At 43.9% G+C, this 18,657-nt stretch overlaps 1 protein-coding gene across 1 annotated transcript in view; it reads right to left on the reverse strand.

The window, feature by feature from the left end:
- CSMD1 (CUB and Sushi multiple domains 1) overlaps positions 1–18,657 on the reverse strand; it is a 1,254,382-nt gene that overhangs the window by 193,293 nt on the left and 1,042,432 nt on the right. The window contains exons 18-23 of the mRNA XM_069485062.1: positions 16,520–16,708; positions 12,005–12,121; positions 10,512–10,727; positions 8,557–8,745; positions 4,792–4,961; positions 738–894 (exon numbers count right to left, since the gene is read on the reverse strand). Of these exons, the coding sequence (XP_069341163.1) occupies positions 738–894; positions 4,792–4,961; positions 8,557–8,745; positions 10,512–10,727; positions 12,005–12,121; positions 16,520–16,708 (1,038 nt within the window). The remainder of the gene's footprint in view (positions 1–737; positions 895–4,791; positions 4,962–8,556; positions 8,746–10,511; positions 10,728–12,004; positions 12,122–16,519; positions 16,709–18,657) is intronic.

Raw genomic sequence — 18,657 nt, forward strand, 5'->3', positions numbered from 1 at the left:
TATTTTAACTTTGGCACTAAAAATGCTGCAAATGTCAGTTACCGTATTGCAAACTCCCCTTGTGAAACATAGCTTCTCCTTTATCTTTCCTCTCTTCTGTCTTCTTCATTTACATCTTTTAAATATATAAGAATATTTCATATTGATTTATGATATTAGGGGAGGTACCAGAGAACACGGTTTGAAATTGTGAAATACAGATCAAATCCTGGCCCCACCAACTCATAGAACTGTTATCTTAGACAAGTACTCAAATGACTTCTGCTAGTTTTCTCATCTCGGAAATTACTGGTGATGAGAAAAGAATTTACTACCTACAGTTGCTATATGTGTGTGTTTTTATATACACATAAAATTACACATATGATTTTATACATATAAAATCATTCAGTCCATAACCTCTAATTATATCAAACATTCATCCTAAATCCCTCATAGATATGTACATTTTTATCAGTGAATACTATACCACAGTCAGGATTTTTAAGCCCAGATGTTTCCTTTTCAGGTCCAGCTATTTCATTATTAAAATATGAATATTTCTCGTTAGATGCACTTCTAGAAATGTGTCTACACTGGTCCCATCAGCAATGTGCAGAATTAAACCACAACCCAAAACACAGTTGGTGGCCAGAAAAAAAAAATCAAAATGTAAAACTTAGCCTATAAGCTAAGCATCAGATGTGTCCCGAAGAGACAAACAAATTAAGAGAAAAGCGTCGCCGTCTGCTACTTACTGGTGTAGGTGAGCTGAAAGCCCTGGGCGGTGTCGGAGCCGTTGGTGTTGAATTCCAGCCACAGGTGGTTGGACGTGCTGTTCAGGGTCAGCCCCGTGAGCTCGCTTCTGGTGAAGGCTCCCAGGGGGCGCGAGGACCCGTCTTTCCCGTCAAACACCTGAGGAAAAAACTCACAGCCTGAGCTCCCCGCTCTTCAATCGTATTCTTACGTTAGCAATTTTGACATGAAATTCAAATCTCCAAAGATGAGATTGTATACATTAAAAATTACACAGTTTAGAGAGAGCTAAATGGATGGGTTAGTGCTACATAAGCTTCTTTTCTTTAAGTTTTATCTTTAGCCCTAATACTAGAGACGAAAGATTCCATTTTTGTTCAGATCATTTCACGTTCTTTACTTTCAGAGCTCTTTCTGCGTTCATGTAAAATTAAATGAATATTCTTTTGCATGTCCAGGTTCCAATGTCTACCTTTGTATGCCTTTCCTCATCATCCAGCTAGGAAGGAAGAAAGGATGATCCTGGGTCAGCCCCGAGTGTCGTCTCTGAACTACCCCCCGAGAGAGAGGACACCCCATTCTCCTCGGTCCCCCTCTCTCGGGAGGCAGGAAAAGACAGCAGGATGTGCTGAAATCTGGCCACATTTTGTAGTCCGTCAGCTCGGGGTGACTTTAGTCTTGAATTTTCTGTAATAATAAAAAACTCTCTCCTGCACTAATAACGGGGAGAAGTGTCATCTTGCTCTAAAACACTTCGTATTTGCCGTCACCTTCCTGAGTGGGTGTGAACCGTGAGTGGACGTGACGAGTCTACGGAAGGCAAAGTGCACAGGGCCTGGTTTTGACCAGACGTCAGGGGTCGGGGAGAGACCACTCCCCAGCTGTCACAGGGAGAGCCCGCGGGGGCTGGGTGCCAGCCTCACTTCCCGGTGGGATTGGGGCAAACGGCTTTGGGCGTTGTGGGAATCAGTTTTTCTTGATTCAAAAAGCACCGTAATTAAATAAAGGAAATCAGAGCCCTTGGTAGCCTCTTCCAGCAGGTGTTTATCTCCTCGTACGGATCGATTTTCACTTTTATTTTATCATCTCTCTTCCAACCCATGTGCAAATCTTCTGTTTACTCAGGAGACTGAGAATGCACACGCAGACTCATAAAAGGGGAAAATGGATTTAGAAAAATTAATTTCGTGGATAATTATTTCATTAAAATTACGTAAGCACACACAGGGGCAGTGGAATCAAACACCCTCTAATTTCCTCCCTATAAGGCTTCTGTCACAGGCTATTGTGTAAAAGTCATTGGTTTAATATGTGGTTTCACTGGACACAGCGAGGGGTCTGACACACAGACAGCAGAGAGTCTAATGCAGAGAGAAAACGTCCAGGTCTCCCAGGACGGTCTCGGGCTACCCCACGTCCCACGTGGCTGTGATTCACAGGAATCTATGCAGCTGGGGGGCACAAAACCCCTGACCGCGCAGCTAAGCCCCTGGCTCAGCCCCGCGACGTGGTCAACTGGTCGGCTCCGCTGGGTCTCGGCTTCCTCGGGAGGCCCTGACCGCACATCCCACGGACCTGGAACAGGTCACAGTGGCAGCACCTTGCCCTCAGCAGCCGCCTGGTCACAGTTGCGGAAAATGAGCAGCTCAGACGCCGAGTCTCAAGTTTCTCCAGAACAGCAACCCTGCCCTTTCCGTCCCCAGAGCCAGCAGTCAGCATGTGCTCGGCAGTAGGTATCTCAGAACGGGCGGGTCACAGACTAACAGGGGGCATTATTCTGCCGTCTCGCTAAAGTTAAAAATTTGAGTTCAGGATATGCCTTGAGGGCCAGTGAAAATCCAGACAGCGCAGGAGGCCGGAAGACATGATGCTGGATTCCGACTGAGTAAGCAACAGGCTACGTTAGCTGCGAGCATCTCCTACTCACCTTCCCTGGTTGCAGGAGGCTAGGCTGGAAGGGTCCCTTTCAGTCACTAGGAAGAGCCGGCTGGAGTCACCTGTTCCATGCAGGGCTGTAAGTGTTTGCGTCACCAGCCCTCCTCGGAGTGGCAGGCAGGCAACGCGGGTGCTCTAAGACACCAGCCCCTCAGCAGTGACCGCAGATTAGAAAGCATCACTCGGAGTCCCAGAGCCAGAATGCCAGAGGTTCCGGGGGAATCCGTCCCAGTCTACGGAAACCACATCCCAGGGCTTTGTTTCCATAATTGATTGCTCCTTCCATTATATTTTCCTTTCACAACATTTTCCTGAGAGCTGTATTTCCCTTATGCGATTTTTCCGCAGGAAGCAAGAAAACATCGTGTTTATGTACGTGGGAGGGAAGTGTACATAAAATCTCAGTCTTTGTTATTGAATCACTGTGTGTGTGAAGGAGAAATGTGAACCGCGGTATGCTCAAAAATTAAGATAATTTCACTTGAAACATTTTTAACAGAGACTTGTATGAGCACATTCAACAAAATATGTGCTTGCAAAACATTTAGGCATTTCACACGATTGACAGTTTCCCGGAAATCAAACGTGTTAAATGAGATTTTTTTTTTTTTTTTACTTTTCGTTGTAATCGGTAAGTTTAAAATGCACACACTCACAAACGAACATGAGTTCCTTCACTCTGTTCCAATATTGCTCCAGGTGTATTTTATGCACTATCTCTAATCACTCACCTGTACCAGAGGACAGTTAAGAATTATTTGAAAATTTGTCTTAAAGGCTTGCTGACTTCTAAATTTGAGGTTATCAAAGAATTCAGAAAATGCTCACTTATGACATAACTCAAATTTTTCTTTTTGATTAGTAAGAATGTGCTAGCTTCCTGCCTGAAAACCACTTCTTAATGGTAGTCCCTCTATACTGCCATTGTGAGCTTTCAAGAGGCTATTAAAATGAAAGAGCAGCCAGAATGAAACCACTCTACTAAGTCATGACGCTGAGATATAGTCGGACGCGAACTTGGCAGGAAGTGAGCCGTGGGCCTCTCCTGACCCCTGAGTGTAACTTCTAAGCAGGTCGAGCCCAGCCCCGCAGCGCCTGGGGTCCGGCTTTGTGAAAAGGGAAGACAAACTTTCCCCTTCTGGTCGGCGCTTTGCATATTCTCTTAATGCTCACAGCTCGAAGTGAGCTGACTCCGCTGAATCGGAGCTGCATCACTGTGTGCGTCCAGCAGACACAGCTGGAAAACCCTAGAACTCTAGAAAGGGAGTAAGAAGAGCCTTGTGTCCCTCTCTTGCCAAAGATCAGCTGTGCGACCAGTAAAACGCTCACCTTCCCACGGGACAGGCGGGTGGTTGGATCGGGTGATTCGTGGCACCAGCCTTGGCTGCTCAGAGCTTTTCTCTCTCAATGCCCTGAGGTTCGGTCGCCCACTCTCCAGCCCCGAGACGGTCCCCAATTTCCTGGGAACTGTATCAGAAGCCTTCAGAATTAAGGGGTATTTCCTGCTGGAGCTGGGACTTTACACATCAAGGCAAGACCTGGGTGCGCCTGCAGCCCACAGAGAGAGCTCGTCTCGCCCTGGGACTCTCCCCACGATCCCTGCTCTGTCCTCCCGGGACGGCGGCCGGACGTGCTCCCATTATCACACCAGCATCCTTCCAGCTTCAGATGTCGTGACCACACTTGAAAATTGATAGTAATCCTAGAAAGGGTTGGTTTGGGGGCCCTGCCAGTTTTAATAATTACTACTATGTGCTAGGCACAATGCTAGACACAGCCACATACATTATGTAACCCTCAAAACAGCCCCCAAAGGTCAGTATCCCTGCATATGCTGACCCACAAGGAAGTTAAGGATAGAAAATGTTAAATAACTTGCACAAGATACAGGACTAATAAATGTTAGATCCAGGATTATTGGCAAAGTTGTTTCAATGTCCACATACGCTCTTCCAAGCGACACTACGTTATACCTTCTCAAACCAATTGCAAAAATAAGTGGGAATAAACTATATGTATATATATGTGAAATAAATGTATCTACCTATCTCTATGTAGACAGATAATATGTCCCTTGAGAAGAAAAGATGGAGTCGTCATATTAAAGAAGATTCTTTTTACCTTTAAGATATCCCCTTCGAACAGCTGGAAGCTCTGCGCCCGGAGGTGGATTCCCTTGCCAGCCTCTGTTTCTATTCTATAGATACACTCGTGGTTATTGTCATAATTGGATGGGAAATTTGGAGACAGTAACGTTCCTTCGTTTCCTCTGACACTTGCTCCACATTCAGCTAGAATAAATAGGACATTAAAGAAAGAGGGTTCACAAGTGGAATTACTGACATTCATAGATTAGAAACTTTAGAATTACGGCAGCCCTCTCTTCTATCAACGTGTGTCTATTAATAATATAGCTTTTTAAAAATAGGTTAGTGAGTTTTTTTTATAGTGTTACCGCCTAGACAGAAAAGATACCACATTCATCTCATTTTCCATGTTTTCTTATTTCTTTTACTAGAACGGCCTCTCACTGCCTGGAAGCAGCATGCCACCATGTAGAGAGTTCTAGAATAAAATAGACATGCCCGAGCACCAGGGCTCCTGGCTGTCTTGCTGGGTGGTAGCATCACCGCGCCACGCCTCATTTCTGCCTTGGGAAATGTCCCCAGCCGTCCCCGTGTGCCCATTCAACTGTTGTGTCGCCGAGATTTCCCTGCATTGATACTCAGTGGCGTCAGTCTGATGTGATGACAGACAAAGCCACCGAGTTCTCGTCTAGGACGTCACAGCGCCGAACTCATCCGCTCACGTCACACCCGGGGACGGAAGGGCACGGGATGGCGGGAAATACAGTCTCCTCTTTTGTTTGGTAAAGGAAGAGGGCGATTGACTTCTAGCTCCACGTTTGTATAAAACAAAACACCTTTCGTCAAGGTAAAAGTGAAAATAAATACAACTCTCTCTCTTCTGCCGACCCGGAGGAAGCCACCTGGCCTGTCGGCACCTGCCTCGCTGCGAAGGTGAATCGTGTCGGCGAAGAACTTCTTCAGCTCCAAAGTTCTCCGAATCCAAAATGATCGTGAAATAAATAATAAAGTTGTGTGCACACGTGCTCTGTGTGTATATACGTATATATAAATTGTGTGTGTGTGTGACAGAGAGAGAGAGAGAGAGAGAGAGAGAGAGAGACAAGAGAGTCCCATGGGATTCTGCATGAACTACTTCATTGGCCACACTATGTGCTAAGCACAATTTTTAAAAATTCAACATAATGCATATTAGTTTGAAGAATAACGATCGTGTTGGAAACCAAACGTGAGTAAAATGTTATTTACGTAATGAGGGAGGGAGAGAAGGGATGCATGGTATTTGATTTTAGAGTGGGTTGCTGAAGATATGGTATCACTTTTGCAGATAACCTCTGCACACCCACTGCCGTGGTGTGGATTCTCTCCCAATCCCCCTCTTCCTTTGGCACTTAGCAAGATCAGCTACATCACGAGCCATAACTCCCTAACCCCCTTGCCAGAAGGGAACTGCTAGAGGTTCGTGATGAGCTCATAGTGATCTGCACACACGGAGCCTCATAACGTCTCCGCGTGGAAGGGTGCGGGCAGAGAATCACAGAGCAAAATGCCTGACTCCTTGGGGTCACCTCCCCCTTCTCTCTCCTTAAATAAAGACACAAAGGCAGGTGTTGGATGGGGCAGGAGAGGAAGTGTTGAGAGAGAAGCACAGGGAATTGGTGACCTTACTAAATGGCACTGGGATTTTATAATAATTTAAAAAATTACAGTAATATATATACAATTATGTATCTGCAGAATCATATTAATGCTTTACGATATTTTTTATAGAAAAACAAACATTTTCATGATAGAGAGGCACGTGGTGTGTTTTTCATGCTCAGTGTTTGTGCATCGAAACGCAGGCCCTTGTCTCGGTGGTTGTGAACAGTGTATGTCCCTCCCACGCCTGCAACCAGACGGTCTAAGCTTGGAGAAAAATGGGTTATATCTTAAACTCAACGAGCAATTTCGAGAAGTAATCTCCACGGGCAAAGGTAACAATTCACGGACATTGAACATCTCTGTTGAATATTCTTTTACTTTTTTTCCTTCCTAAAGAGACAGAATGTTTTTAACATAAAAGGCAAATTAAACAAAAATAAAATCAAAACAGTAAAGCGATGGATCCCCCTTTGGCTACTCCACGGAAATAATGGTTGGGGTTTCCAACTAGTAAAGGTACTGGACTTAAAGAGAATAAATCATTGAATTCTAACAACTAGGAACGAGAATCTACTCATAAATATTAAGAATTATTGAAAATTGAATTTGATGATAATCAATTAAAGAAACCATTCCAAATTTAGGTCCCTTGATCTATTACTTTTGCAAGCTTGAAAAAAACTCATGCAATCAAAGATATAATCAATGCCGGTCTAGCGGCAAATGAATCATTTTCAGGCTGAGGAAAACTTCCCAAGGAAGTGGTCTTCAAAACTTGCATCCAGTTCTCAAATAAAAATCATACTAAGACATGAGAACCAGTATTTGAAGAGAAAACCAGATTGTAGAAATATACAGACATGTGTTTTAGCAAGAGATAAAGATGCTTTGGTTCATAGTTACTTGTTTAATTTTTTATAAGGAAGTCCCAACGGACTATCTCTGGCTCATCAAAACCCCGAAAGACAGTATTATCTTTGGAATCACATGATATTCCTAATGCCAATAATTGAAGAGACTCTGTGTCATGGAAGATACCTAGTTGCGCCAAATGAGCAGGTTAGTGCTTATGCAGGTCAGTAAGTCTTATTTTCAGACCTTCCCTGCCTGGCTCTAGTTTGCCCCTGGGACGACTTTGCGGAAGGTGTTACGGATTCCCCGTGGACTCAGAAGGCTCCACACTGACGGGAACCGCAGTTAATCTTTAATCTCCCTTTGTTCCTTCACAATGACATTGGGCAGTTTTCTGTAACTTGAAAGAACAGTTTGTCACACCCAAGATGGGCTGAGCGGCTGGCACGAGGCTTCCTCTCTGGGGCTGAGGACGGAGCTCCTGGCTGTGGGGCGACACAGCCCGTTTAGGCCACGACGGCCCCACAGTCCTCCCCTCAGCCCCTTACGGTGGCTCAGGCCCCAGACGGACAGCACCTCGCACCCACTAAACGGCAGGCCCAGCCCAGCACGCGAGCCCAGCACCTCGTTGCAAAGTAGCCAAATAACATTTCCTGTTACTCTTTGGAATCACCTCTTGAATTCCTCAAGAATACACAGAAAAAGCTAATTTAGCATTCAAATGGCTATCAGGCCCACTTTTCAGGAGTATACAACATCCAATCAACTGACAAGGAAAACAAAACCGCTATTTTAAATTGTCACTATTATGATACGGGGGAGACTCAAGGCTTTTAATCAATGTAATTGTCAGAGCTTTGTTCTTCCAGCTTGGCTTCTAGCTTTTATTTCTCCTTTTGTTTCAGATTTTTAATATATATATACACATACATATATACATATATGTACATATATACATACATATATACATGTATGTACATATATACACACACATATATCTTTTATGTATATATATGTTTTGTCTTTCATAAATAGGCTTGACACATGCTTTAGTTTCACTGTTCTTCCACCATAAAATTTCAGAGCTGAAAGGTCTTACTTTATAGATGAGACAACTCAGGCCCAGAGTGGTCAAGCACCCCCACACCCCACACCTCACCCCCGGCTGGCTGAGGGGCCTGGGGGGCAGTCCCTGGACCCCCGCTCTCACACGCTCCCTCCTTGTCAAGCCCCCCACCTGCCTCCTGCCCGGGCCGCGCCCTGTCCCCATGGATGAATGAAATGAAAGCGTGTGACCACCTACCCACACACCTTGGCAGAGGTGCGCTCCACACACGGCGGCCCCCACCCAGGCACGTGAGCTTGGTTGCACCTTCCAGGCGATACCCCGGGAAGCAGGAGAAGGTCAGAGAGTCTCCGACACCGAAGTGGAAACCGATTCTTCGGCTGAAGGCCGGGACCCCCGGGTCATCACACGGCTCCAGGTCGTACTCTGAGACAGGAAAAGACAGAGCAGACGTGTGGGGACTTGGGGTAAACACTCCACAATTACTTAGCAGGAATAAGAAAGTGCTATTATTAAGCACTGGTGAGTGTATGTATATATATATATATATATATATATATGCATATATATTTCCCTAGACTTGGTTATATGGTTGTGTGGATTGTCTTCCTTGGCACTATGTGCCCTTTTGTGGCAAATGACAAGGGTTTTGGTATTTTTAAAAAGCAGACATAGAAGAGTGGTAGTTGCGAGAGGCTGGGAACGGTGTCTGGGGGGAGAAGAGAGACTGGCTGGTGGGCGCAAACGCACAGTTGGACGGAAGGAATAAACTCCACCGTCCACGGCAGAGTAGGGTGAGTACAGTCAGCAATAACGTACTGTGTATTCTGAAACAGTAGAAGAGATGGGAAATGTTCTCAACACAAAGAAACGACAAATGTTTGAGGTGATGAAATCCTCAGGCATCTCACTCAGATTCCCAGCCATCCTCGGAGTTATGGTCTTCATTCAGGTGAGAAACCTACTCTGGATCTACAATATAGTCAAACAAATCTGGCCAATTATGAAACATAGTTATTAATTTGACCTATTTTTATTTAGGTCATTAAATATGACATGTTCAATTTCAAATCAAAAGTGTAGTTTATCATATCTCAAACCAGAACCAGTACAATTAATCAATGTATGCACCTAAAATATTGACACAGTTTTGCCGTCTTAATGGTAGCTGTTTACATCAGCAGTGAAGAAGCCTGGAGAGCAAGTGGCCATGTAATCGTGAAAGGCATTTTCCACAGCTTGTTGAGAATTGAATATTTTTCCTTGCAGGAAGTGGTCCAAAGCCTGGTAGAAGTGGTGGTCAGCTGGTGCAAGGCCTGGTGAATACGGTGGATGACAGAGAGTTTCCAAGTCCAGCTTCTGTAGTTTGAGCAGCGTTGTTTGTGAGACATGTGGTCAAGCATTATCTTGCAAGACGATTGGCCTCTCTCTATTGACCAATCTTGGCTGCTTAATCGCAAGTAGCCTCATCATTTTGTCCAGCTGGTTGCAGCAGACATCCACTGTAATCAACTGCCCAGGTTTCATGAAGCTGTACTGGATAATACCAGCGCTGGACCACCAAACAGACACCATTAGCTTTTTTTGATGAACAGTCAGATTTGGACTGTGTTTCAGCACTTCATCTTTATCCAACCATGGTGCCAAATGCTGGTGATTGTCAGAAATAATCCATTTCTCATCACAGGTAACAATATGGTACAGAAATGGTTCACCTTTATGTCATAACAGCAAAGAAAGGCAAGCTTCGAGATGACTTCTTGTTTGATGCTCATTTAATTCATGTGGAACCCATCTATCCAGCTTCTTTACCTTGCTGATTTGTTTCAGGTTGTCTGATATTGTTGGCATAGTAATGTCAAACCTTGCTCCTTGCACGCATAGGTTGAGACAGATTTGCTTCCACTACCGCTTTCAGATTTTGGTAGAATTGGGGACGAGAAATGGGTGAGAAAGGCTGTGCAAAAGATAGTGATATTTACAGTTTTTCAGAGATGAGCCCTTGCCAAGTCTACACAGCAAAGTGGCGTTTTCTGGATGCTACGCCGATGTCCTTGAGGTCTCCGTGCCCCCCAGGGGGTGGAAATACGCCTGTAATCACACTCACACACACACACTCACACTCACTCACACTCACTCAGAAGCGGCAGTGTTGTTGCCAGAGGCGGGAAACAGCAAAGAGCCTGCCGTACCTGAAAACGTGATGTTGAAGCCCTCGTAGGAGATGGAAAAGTCTGATATAAACCGGAGCTGGGCGGTGAAGTTTCCAAACAAGCCTGCCTTGATGGTGTGGGGCAGCACCGAGCCCGTGAGCCTGGCGACCGGCTCGGAAAAGCTGCCGTCCTCCGTGATCAGCAGGTAGTCGTGGGAGCTCTCCAGGTGGAAGGTGTGGAAGATCATCTGCACGCCTGGGGTGCCGCGGGGTCGGGGACAGACGGAGAGAGACAGACAGACAGACAGGGAGCAAGGAGCAGAGACAAGAGACGGTGATGGACACAGAGGCAGAGAGAGATGAGAGAGATGGAGACAGAGATGGAGATGAGAGATGGAGAGACAGAGATGGAGGGAGAGAGACGTCAGCAGAATTAACAGTTGCTCAAAAATACTTTCTTCTGCGCTTAGAGACATCAAAGTCTCGAATCAAAATATTAAACAATTATCTTGCTATTTAAATCCAACTTTGAAGTTTAAGGGGAAAATGGGCAGGTAATGTTCGTTAGGGGTCTACGGAACTGAGGGAAAACTTCCCTGAGATTGTGCTTTGATTTGCTCCTCGTGCCTGTGTCCTCCTAGTAACATACTCACAAAGTATCACTTCTGGATTTCGATGGTGAAGTGCATAGAATTAACTATGAATAGGTCACTTTTAATAAAAATGCATATTTTTAGGACAACAAAACCCTGGTCATTCATAATCTGTCTCTTCTTTATCCTTAAATCCCCTCAGGGCTAAGTTCTTTAAAATGTATTCTCAGTTGCACAGGGTAACACAGTATATATAATACAATGTCAATTTAACATCAGGTTGAGTTAAAATATATGTAGAAAGACAAAGTCTGCATACTGTTAATATGATTAAAATTCCAAATAGACTCTTAAAAATGACAAGTTTAGTCACAGAGTAAAGATTGAGGGTACAGTCCTAAACCCAATGTTTACAATCTGCATTTCCTACACAAAATGCAATTTTTTTCTGGTATTCACTATACTTGTCTGCAAATGGCATCTCTTTATTACACGAAGATAAATGATTTATTATATGTGATAATACCGGGTAAACTTAAAACATAAGGTAGGTTCAAAAACTATCCCAGATTTATCATGGAAATTAGATGTTTAGATACTTGCTTTTTTTTTTTCTTTTTATTTAATCCATATTCACATTTTATTTCATTGATGCCTTTATTCCTTTTCATTATGCTTAATTTTCAAGCTATGCTCACGTGCGTGTATCCACGTTACCTGATAACTACAGAGCAAATCAGGAATACGTGTTGGCTTGTAGCAGCAAACATGAAAGACCATTTTCTTCCAAAATCTTTTTAAAAATAAAAATCAACAGCTTGAAATATATGTGAGAAAATTAGTTATCTTACTTGTTCGCACAGTGATATGTTTTCCTTTGCACCTGTGTTTTTGTCTCATTTACTGCTCTGAGTGTTTGAGACCCGTGACATGTTCTCACCTTTTCCATGAGACACTTCAATGGTCCAGGTGCAGTTTAGAGAGTTCGGGTAAAAGTCGGGGAACCCAGGAGAAAGGACTGTTCCACTCTTGCTGTGGATGTAGCCTCCACACAGGGCTGAAAATAACAGAGAGAGATGATCGCATGAGCTTCACCACGATGGCTAGCTCACCACGACTGCTGGAACACAATACTTTTTAAATGACATGGAATTTGCACAAGGACTAAAAGAAGATCTAATGTCATATCCATAAAAAAGCAAGCAAAACCTACACTTTATTTTAGTTGCAATGATAAGGTGCACTAACTCAGAGACGCATTCTTGAAGGAATGAAAAGAAAGTTGTATGTAGTAATTTCTATGGGAAGGTAGCAACTATTAGAACGTCAGCATAACACGGGAGTTTAAGTTCGCAGACTCATGAGTTCAAACGTCAGCCCTGCCGCTTGCTAGCTCTGTGGTCTTTGGTGAGTCATTTGCCTTCAATCCTGCCCATGTCTTATCTTGAAAGTGGAAATAGCGACAACCCATCTTGTGGACAGCTGTTTGCGGTGGTTGCCGTTGTAGATCACACTTTACAGTGTCTAATCGATATTATGTATTCAGAACATCAGCCACTGACATCTGTTCACAGGAATCTGATCTTTACAAGATGTCAATAATCTAACAATTTGAATAAACTCGATATTGCCTAATTTTACCAACATCAAGAGGGGAACATTGCCACGTTCTCACGGATGTTTTTCTTTCATGTCACATCGGAAGACTTATCAAGTTTCCCCAGGAAGGTTGGTGCCAAGACAGAATCAACAAAGGTAGCAGAGTCCGCAGAGCAGGGGCAGGAGAGGGGACTGTCAGTCACGTTCTGCAAACAAACAGCCGCACATCTTAGTCGCCAGGAGCTCTGGGTCTCCACAAACACCACCTGCGGCTGTGAGGTCCCTGTGTGCCCCCAGCACGGAGCCCAGAACCCAGCTGCCTGCCCTCACAGTGACGGCCAACTTCCTGCGCCATCTGGACTGGGCGAGGGTGCCCAGATGGCTGGCAAGACGTTATCTCCGGGTGTGTCCGTGAGGATGTCCCCGGAAGAGATGGGCATTTGGATCCGGTGAGACGGGGGCCGACCCCAGCTGTGTTTGGCAGGTGGAGCCAGAGGGACTTTCTTATGCGTGGGACGTGGGCATCATGACCAATGCCCACATGAGTGTGAGGTTAAAAGCCTGAGGGTAAAACGACGTAAAGCAAGCAGGACGCTGGGAGAAGCAGGTTTGGAGAGTAAGCCGGGAGTTCGGCTTTGGATGCAGGAAGCCCGACGCCTGCTGGACAGCCAGGTGGAGCGGCAGACACTGCACTCAGTCCTGTGAGGCTGGATCCGGGACACGTCTGACCGGGGGACAGCGAGGAGAGCCCACCGGATGAGGTCACCAGATCACCAAATGTAGACACAGATACAAAGACTGAGACCAAGGATACTTCAGGGTCAGCAGCTCGGGGGGAAGGAAGCCTCCACCAAGGAAACGGAAACAGAGAAGCCAGGGAAGTAGGAAGAAAACCAGTGGACTGCGGAGTCCTGAATGCAGAAGCTACACGTTGGTAACTGTTCTGTGTCTATCACTGGATTTGCGTAAATTAGTACACTAACTGACCAATTTTTTGTGAAAGATTTAACTATAATGTATTTAAAACATTTTGTGTAAAATTGAGATATCATACATACAAAGTTATTTATGGGTAGTCTTGGCTCTAAAATCTACGTACGCCACATAAAAAGATAAAAGGTCATTCCCATCCAGCTACGTTTAAAAATTACCCATCTTGATTTCATCCTCTGGCCTAATGTCGTCAAGAGAAATCGTTGGGTCCCCTATTGGAGGAATTGGGAGTGGGGGGATGTGTTCTGCCCACCGTTGTTGCTACCTGTCCGTGAGCACAGAGCCCAGGAATCGCCGACCAGCCCCAGCTCGCCGCGCCGCAGCAGCAAAGTTGCACAGAAAGGACAGATAAAGCGGCTCGGACGAGTGTGCAGATTCGTACGAGCGCAAACACGACACAGCCCGATTCGTACATTATGAAGATTTTGTACAAAAATAACTCTCTTCACAAATCCTACATTTTTTTTTTTTTCAGGAAAAGGAAAATTTGATGTACAGACAATAGCATTTCTATTCTCATCTGAAACTGCAGAGGGGAAAGGAGGGAGTGGAATAAAATCCCTGACTTACATTTGGTGCTCACGCGCGTCTACGACTGCATCCATATACAGACACGCCTGCGTTCCCGCGGCAGAGCCACCAATAGGGCTGCATATAATTTGAATTACATTAATCTATTTCTTCATGCATGGTAGAGTCTTTTCTGGGTAATTGTAAAAGGTACAGTACAGTTTTACTTTTGCTATCCTCATTGCTGTAATTTCTTGACTTTTACTCTCGTATTTATATAACCTACCCAGCATCGAGGATGCCACTACATTGTGTCAGAATTCTTTTGGATGGAGGACTGCGATACACAGAGAATAGAAAGTACATGGAAAGGGAGGCGCGCGGACTGGCATTTACGTGAACTGCCTTTGATGCTCCTGTATCCTCAGCATCCCTGACGGTTCCCACTGCATTGTGTGATTTTTAAAAAAGTCTTTCCTCTCCCTTGCAAACTTTTTAGCTGTGTTGCTGCAAATACAGCCGTTTTCCAATAAATGCTTGTGGAAAGGGCAAAGAGTTTGCAAAAATACTTATCTAATAACAAATTCTTTTCAAAGTTTTCCTTACTTTTGTCTTCCACCAAATTAAAGGAAGACAATTTATCTCCATGTTCACCTTATTTCTTCACAACTAGAGCATGCGAAACACTGGTATTAAAAACAAACTGAATAAATGCTGTGTACATAGGGCAGAAACTGATAGAGGTTAGCATGGCGATAAAAAAAGAACTATTATAGTTAATTCTCATTCCTTTTTCCTTTTCTGAGAACAGTAAATTTTTAAGGGTTTAAGGATACATAATATCCTATGTATGTATCATTTGTTGCAATAAAAACATGAGGTTTAAGAGATTGTTAAGATTGGAAAGGGCAATGAGAGCGGTTCTTAGTTACATGAAGACAGTCAGCTGTGACTGACTACAACTCACACGTCAAACTCTAAAATCTCCCAAAGTTTGCAGATTTATGCCTTTTCTCATAAATTCATGATTCTCTGAAACACATTCCAATGCAGCAAAACAAATCATCATGCTATCAATCCCCTTGAAAGGTTTAAATTTCACATTTGCATACATTTAAATTGGTAGACAATATGGAAACAAAACGCACATCTTACGTAGCTTTTACCTTCCAAGGAGAACAGGGCGCATGCATCTGGCACCCCCTGGCACCCCCGTTACGAGCAAGCGTGCGTCCCTTTCAGTGCACCCCGCTCCCCCCGAGCCCGTGCACCTGTGGCCCTGCAGACGCAGACCCTGTCTCCCGTCTGGCACCTGCCGGACTTGTGTACCTCTGTACCTTCTGAGACAGCCCCGGGCCACTCGTGCTGTCCACATGCATTTTGCCGTTTCTCTCCCAAAGCACCATTTTTTGTTTGGGTTAGTACTTTGGTGACAAAGGTCAAAGATTTTGAGTGATTTGTGGCTAAGTAGAATTGTCCCATAAACCCTGGTATTTTGGGTACATGATTTTAAAGAAGTCAAGGTGTCTAATGAACGCATATATCATGTTTGGAAAGAAATGCCTATTGTCTATAAAAAGTACTGAAATGTAAATAATATACATAGTGTTTTTCCATAGAGACAATGTTCTAATGGGGTTATATTCATGTCCAAAGACAAAAGGCCCCACTTTTTTTTTTTTGCAAATGATCACAAGTAGCATATTTATCTCAATTTTAACATAGCTATACACCGCATAGTATAAAGTTGAGCAACAGAGTATCACACAATAGTCAAGACTGTTATTTGTTTTTGAAATTTCCAAGAGCAGATCTGTGCAGCGCAAGAGGAGTGGCTGTTTTTAAAAAGAGCCCCTGATGCTTCCTGCGAGCTCGCGGGCTCAGAGCGGGTGCTCCGAGGAGACGGCTCTCCCAGAGATTCAGGCAGGGGAACTGGCACAAGCTGTGCAAACCTAGAGGCAGTTCTGTGCCTGGACCTGGGTCAGAGCAAACCAGGTCTGACAGTCGAGGCTGCGGACAGTGACTACGTTGTCCCACATGCCAGGTGCAATAAACACGCTCTTTGAAAACTACGTGTAGAACTAAGCTCTGTAAGTTTGATTGGGGAAAAAGTTGAAGGACAGCTGGTAATTTTTCATTCTTTATTTCCAAGCAGGTGTTCTACCTAGTAGAGAAAATTTGGTCGGTAAACTTGCAGTGTTCAAGAGCAACGCTATTGTGAAGGTGGACGACTCTTCAAAGCGAAATCACACTTCAGTCATACCGTCCCACCCCATAAAGTACTCCCGCTGCCCACACTCCAGGTATTCACACCTGGGTTCTGACGGGGGCAGGGGAGGGGGGCTGCACCTACCGTCACAGCTGGGCAAGGCGTGGTTCCACTGGTGGTTCTGCTCACAGAGAAGGGGCTCGTTGTCACTCAGCGTGTACCCTGGGTCGCAGCTGAATGTCACCGTGGACCTGACGCCAAAGTTGCTGCCATGGCGATGGCCGTTCACGGGGATGCCTGGGTCGAGGCAGGAGTCGGACTCCAGAGTCACACCTGGGTGCACAGAGAAAACGCATCATGTGGGGACCGTGCTGGTTTATTGAAAAGAAAACGTGTCCGTGCTGGATGCTATGGAATATTCCCAGGCACGATCAGACCTGGAACGTTATGCAGGTGAACCCAACAATCCGTTAATGTCAAGATGAATACATCTTCAAATATTCGACCCTGTTTTTCAAATTAGATTCATATTGTCACACTATTTACCAGATGATATCTAAGTAGTACGACCTTGAAAAATCCATTGACCTCTCTGAATTTTACTTTTCTTCTTGGAAATCAATGAACTGCATTAAATGAAGTCTAAGTTTTTCCTGCTTTCTATCATATAATAATAGGAATTATTATTTTAGTTGATGTGAGAATAACGTATGAATGAATAGTTCTTATAATGAAATTTATAAATTGTAGTCAAAACTTTTCCCAGGGAAAAGAGAACATTTATAGGGAAAAGACAAAAAAAAAAAAATATTAGAGGAAATCAAAGCATAGAACTTCAAACGTAGAATTATTTACATATAAAACGAAATAACTGTTAACGTCATAACTGATGCTTAACAGCAACACTGTTTCATAACTTATTCATTCATTTGTTTGTAAAGCGTAACGGGCACCCATATTGGGTTGTGACATGTGCAGATATTGTGCCCTTTTGTGTGACCAGTTGTTTGAGTGGAGGAGGCAGGAGGGGTGAACTGTTGAGTGGTAAAGTTACGTTATCAAATTCGAGCGTTGAGCAGTTCACCTGGAACAAGCCAGGGACAGGAATCCCAAAACAAGGTGGGGTGGGAAGGAAGACACCGAGTTTGGGAGCAGGCGGTTTCGCTCAAACTCGACAAGACCTTTGCAATAAACTAAAACCAGTCCGTGAGGACAGGTGGCCAATGTGCGTTGATGAAAAGGTGCAACGTTGTTCTTCCAATTGTTTAGAGTATTTTCTTTCCCTACCGTCTCCAGCCTGACAACACAAGAGGGACAGGGATCTATGGATTTCATTAAACTATGGCTCCATGCAGACTCTATTCCAACTCTTTCTTACTTGAAACGTAAAGCAACTATGAATTTTTGGCACAAGCGGATATAAATATAGCACTTCTTTTCATGTGGCCTTTGTAAAATAACTGTCTGAATCAATTTGCTACTTAATGAATAGAGGAAGTTGGTAACTTCGGAAATAATCCACAAGTGGCTTATATTAATGCACATTTGATATAAGCAGGGCTCTCAGCTATCAATCTTTATAAAAATTCTCATCCAAGGAAGAAATGAGCATTTGCTGGGTGCCTTTTATGTACCAAGTTTAGAGCTGTCACCTCTCACAGCCTCCTAACGGTTTAGAAATACAAGTTTACAAGCCTCACTTTACAGATGAGGCAAGAGGCCAGGAAATTAAGCAAATTAATCATTTTAATCTCCTGTCTGTCTTTCTTATGTGTGATGGGCATGTTCGCACATGGCCACTAGCACGTGATTAGAGCGTGTGTGTGTGTGTGTGTGTGTGTGTGTCTAATTGTCTACAATCTAATTGTCTTACAAACTAATTGTCTACAATCTAATTGTCTTACATCCACTACCATGATATCTTGACCATATTCCTTTTTTGGTCATAAAAAAAGGGCACCGAATCTCAAAAAACTAATCTCTGTGTGAGTGTGCATGTGTGTGTGTGCATACACTAAAAAATATACTCCTTTACTTATTACAGTATTTTTTGAAAACACAATGTATGACTCGCATAGTAGGACACATACAATAACATGTGGCAAATCTTTCTTCTTTCTTCAAATATCATTAAAAAGATACTTTTGAAAGAAACCATTTCCAAGAAATGCTCTAAAGTTAGATGGAAAACCTCCACACACTTGAGAATTCCATTTAGTTTGTAATTCTTTATAAAATCATTTTTACAGTGGTGACTCGAAGACCAAGGCACAAAGCAGATG

Source organism: Eulemur rufifrons, chromosome 12, assembly GCF_041146395.1.
Source record: "Eulemur rufifrons isolate Redbay chromosome 12, OSU_ERuf_1, whole genome shotgun sequence".
In the NCBI taxonomy this organism is placed as follows: domain Eukaryota; kingdom Metazoa; phylum Chordata; class Mammalia; order Primates; family Lemuridae; genus Eulemur; species Eulemur rufifrons.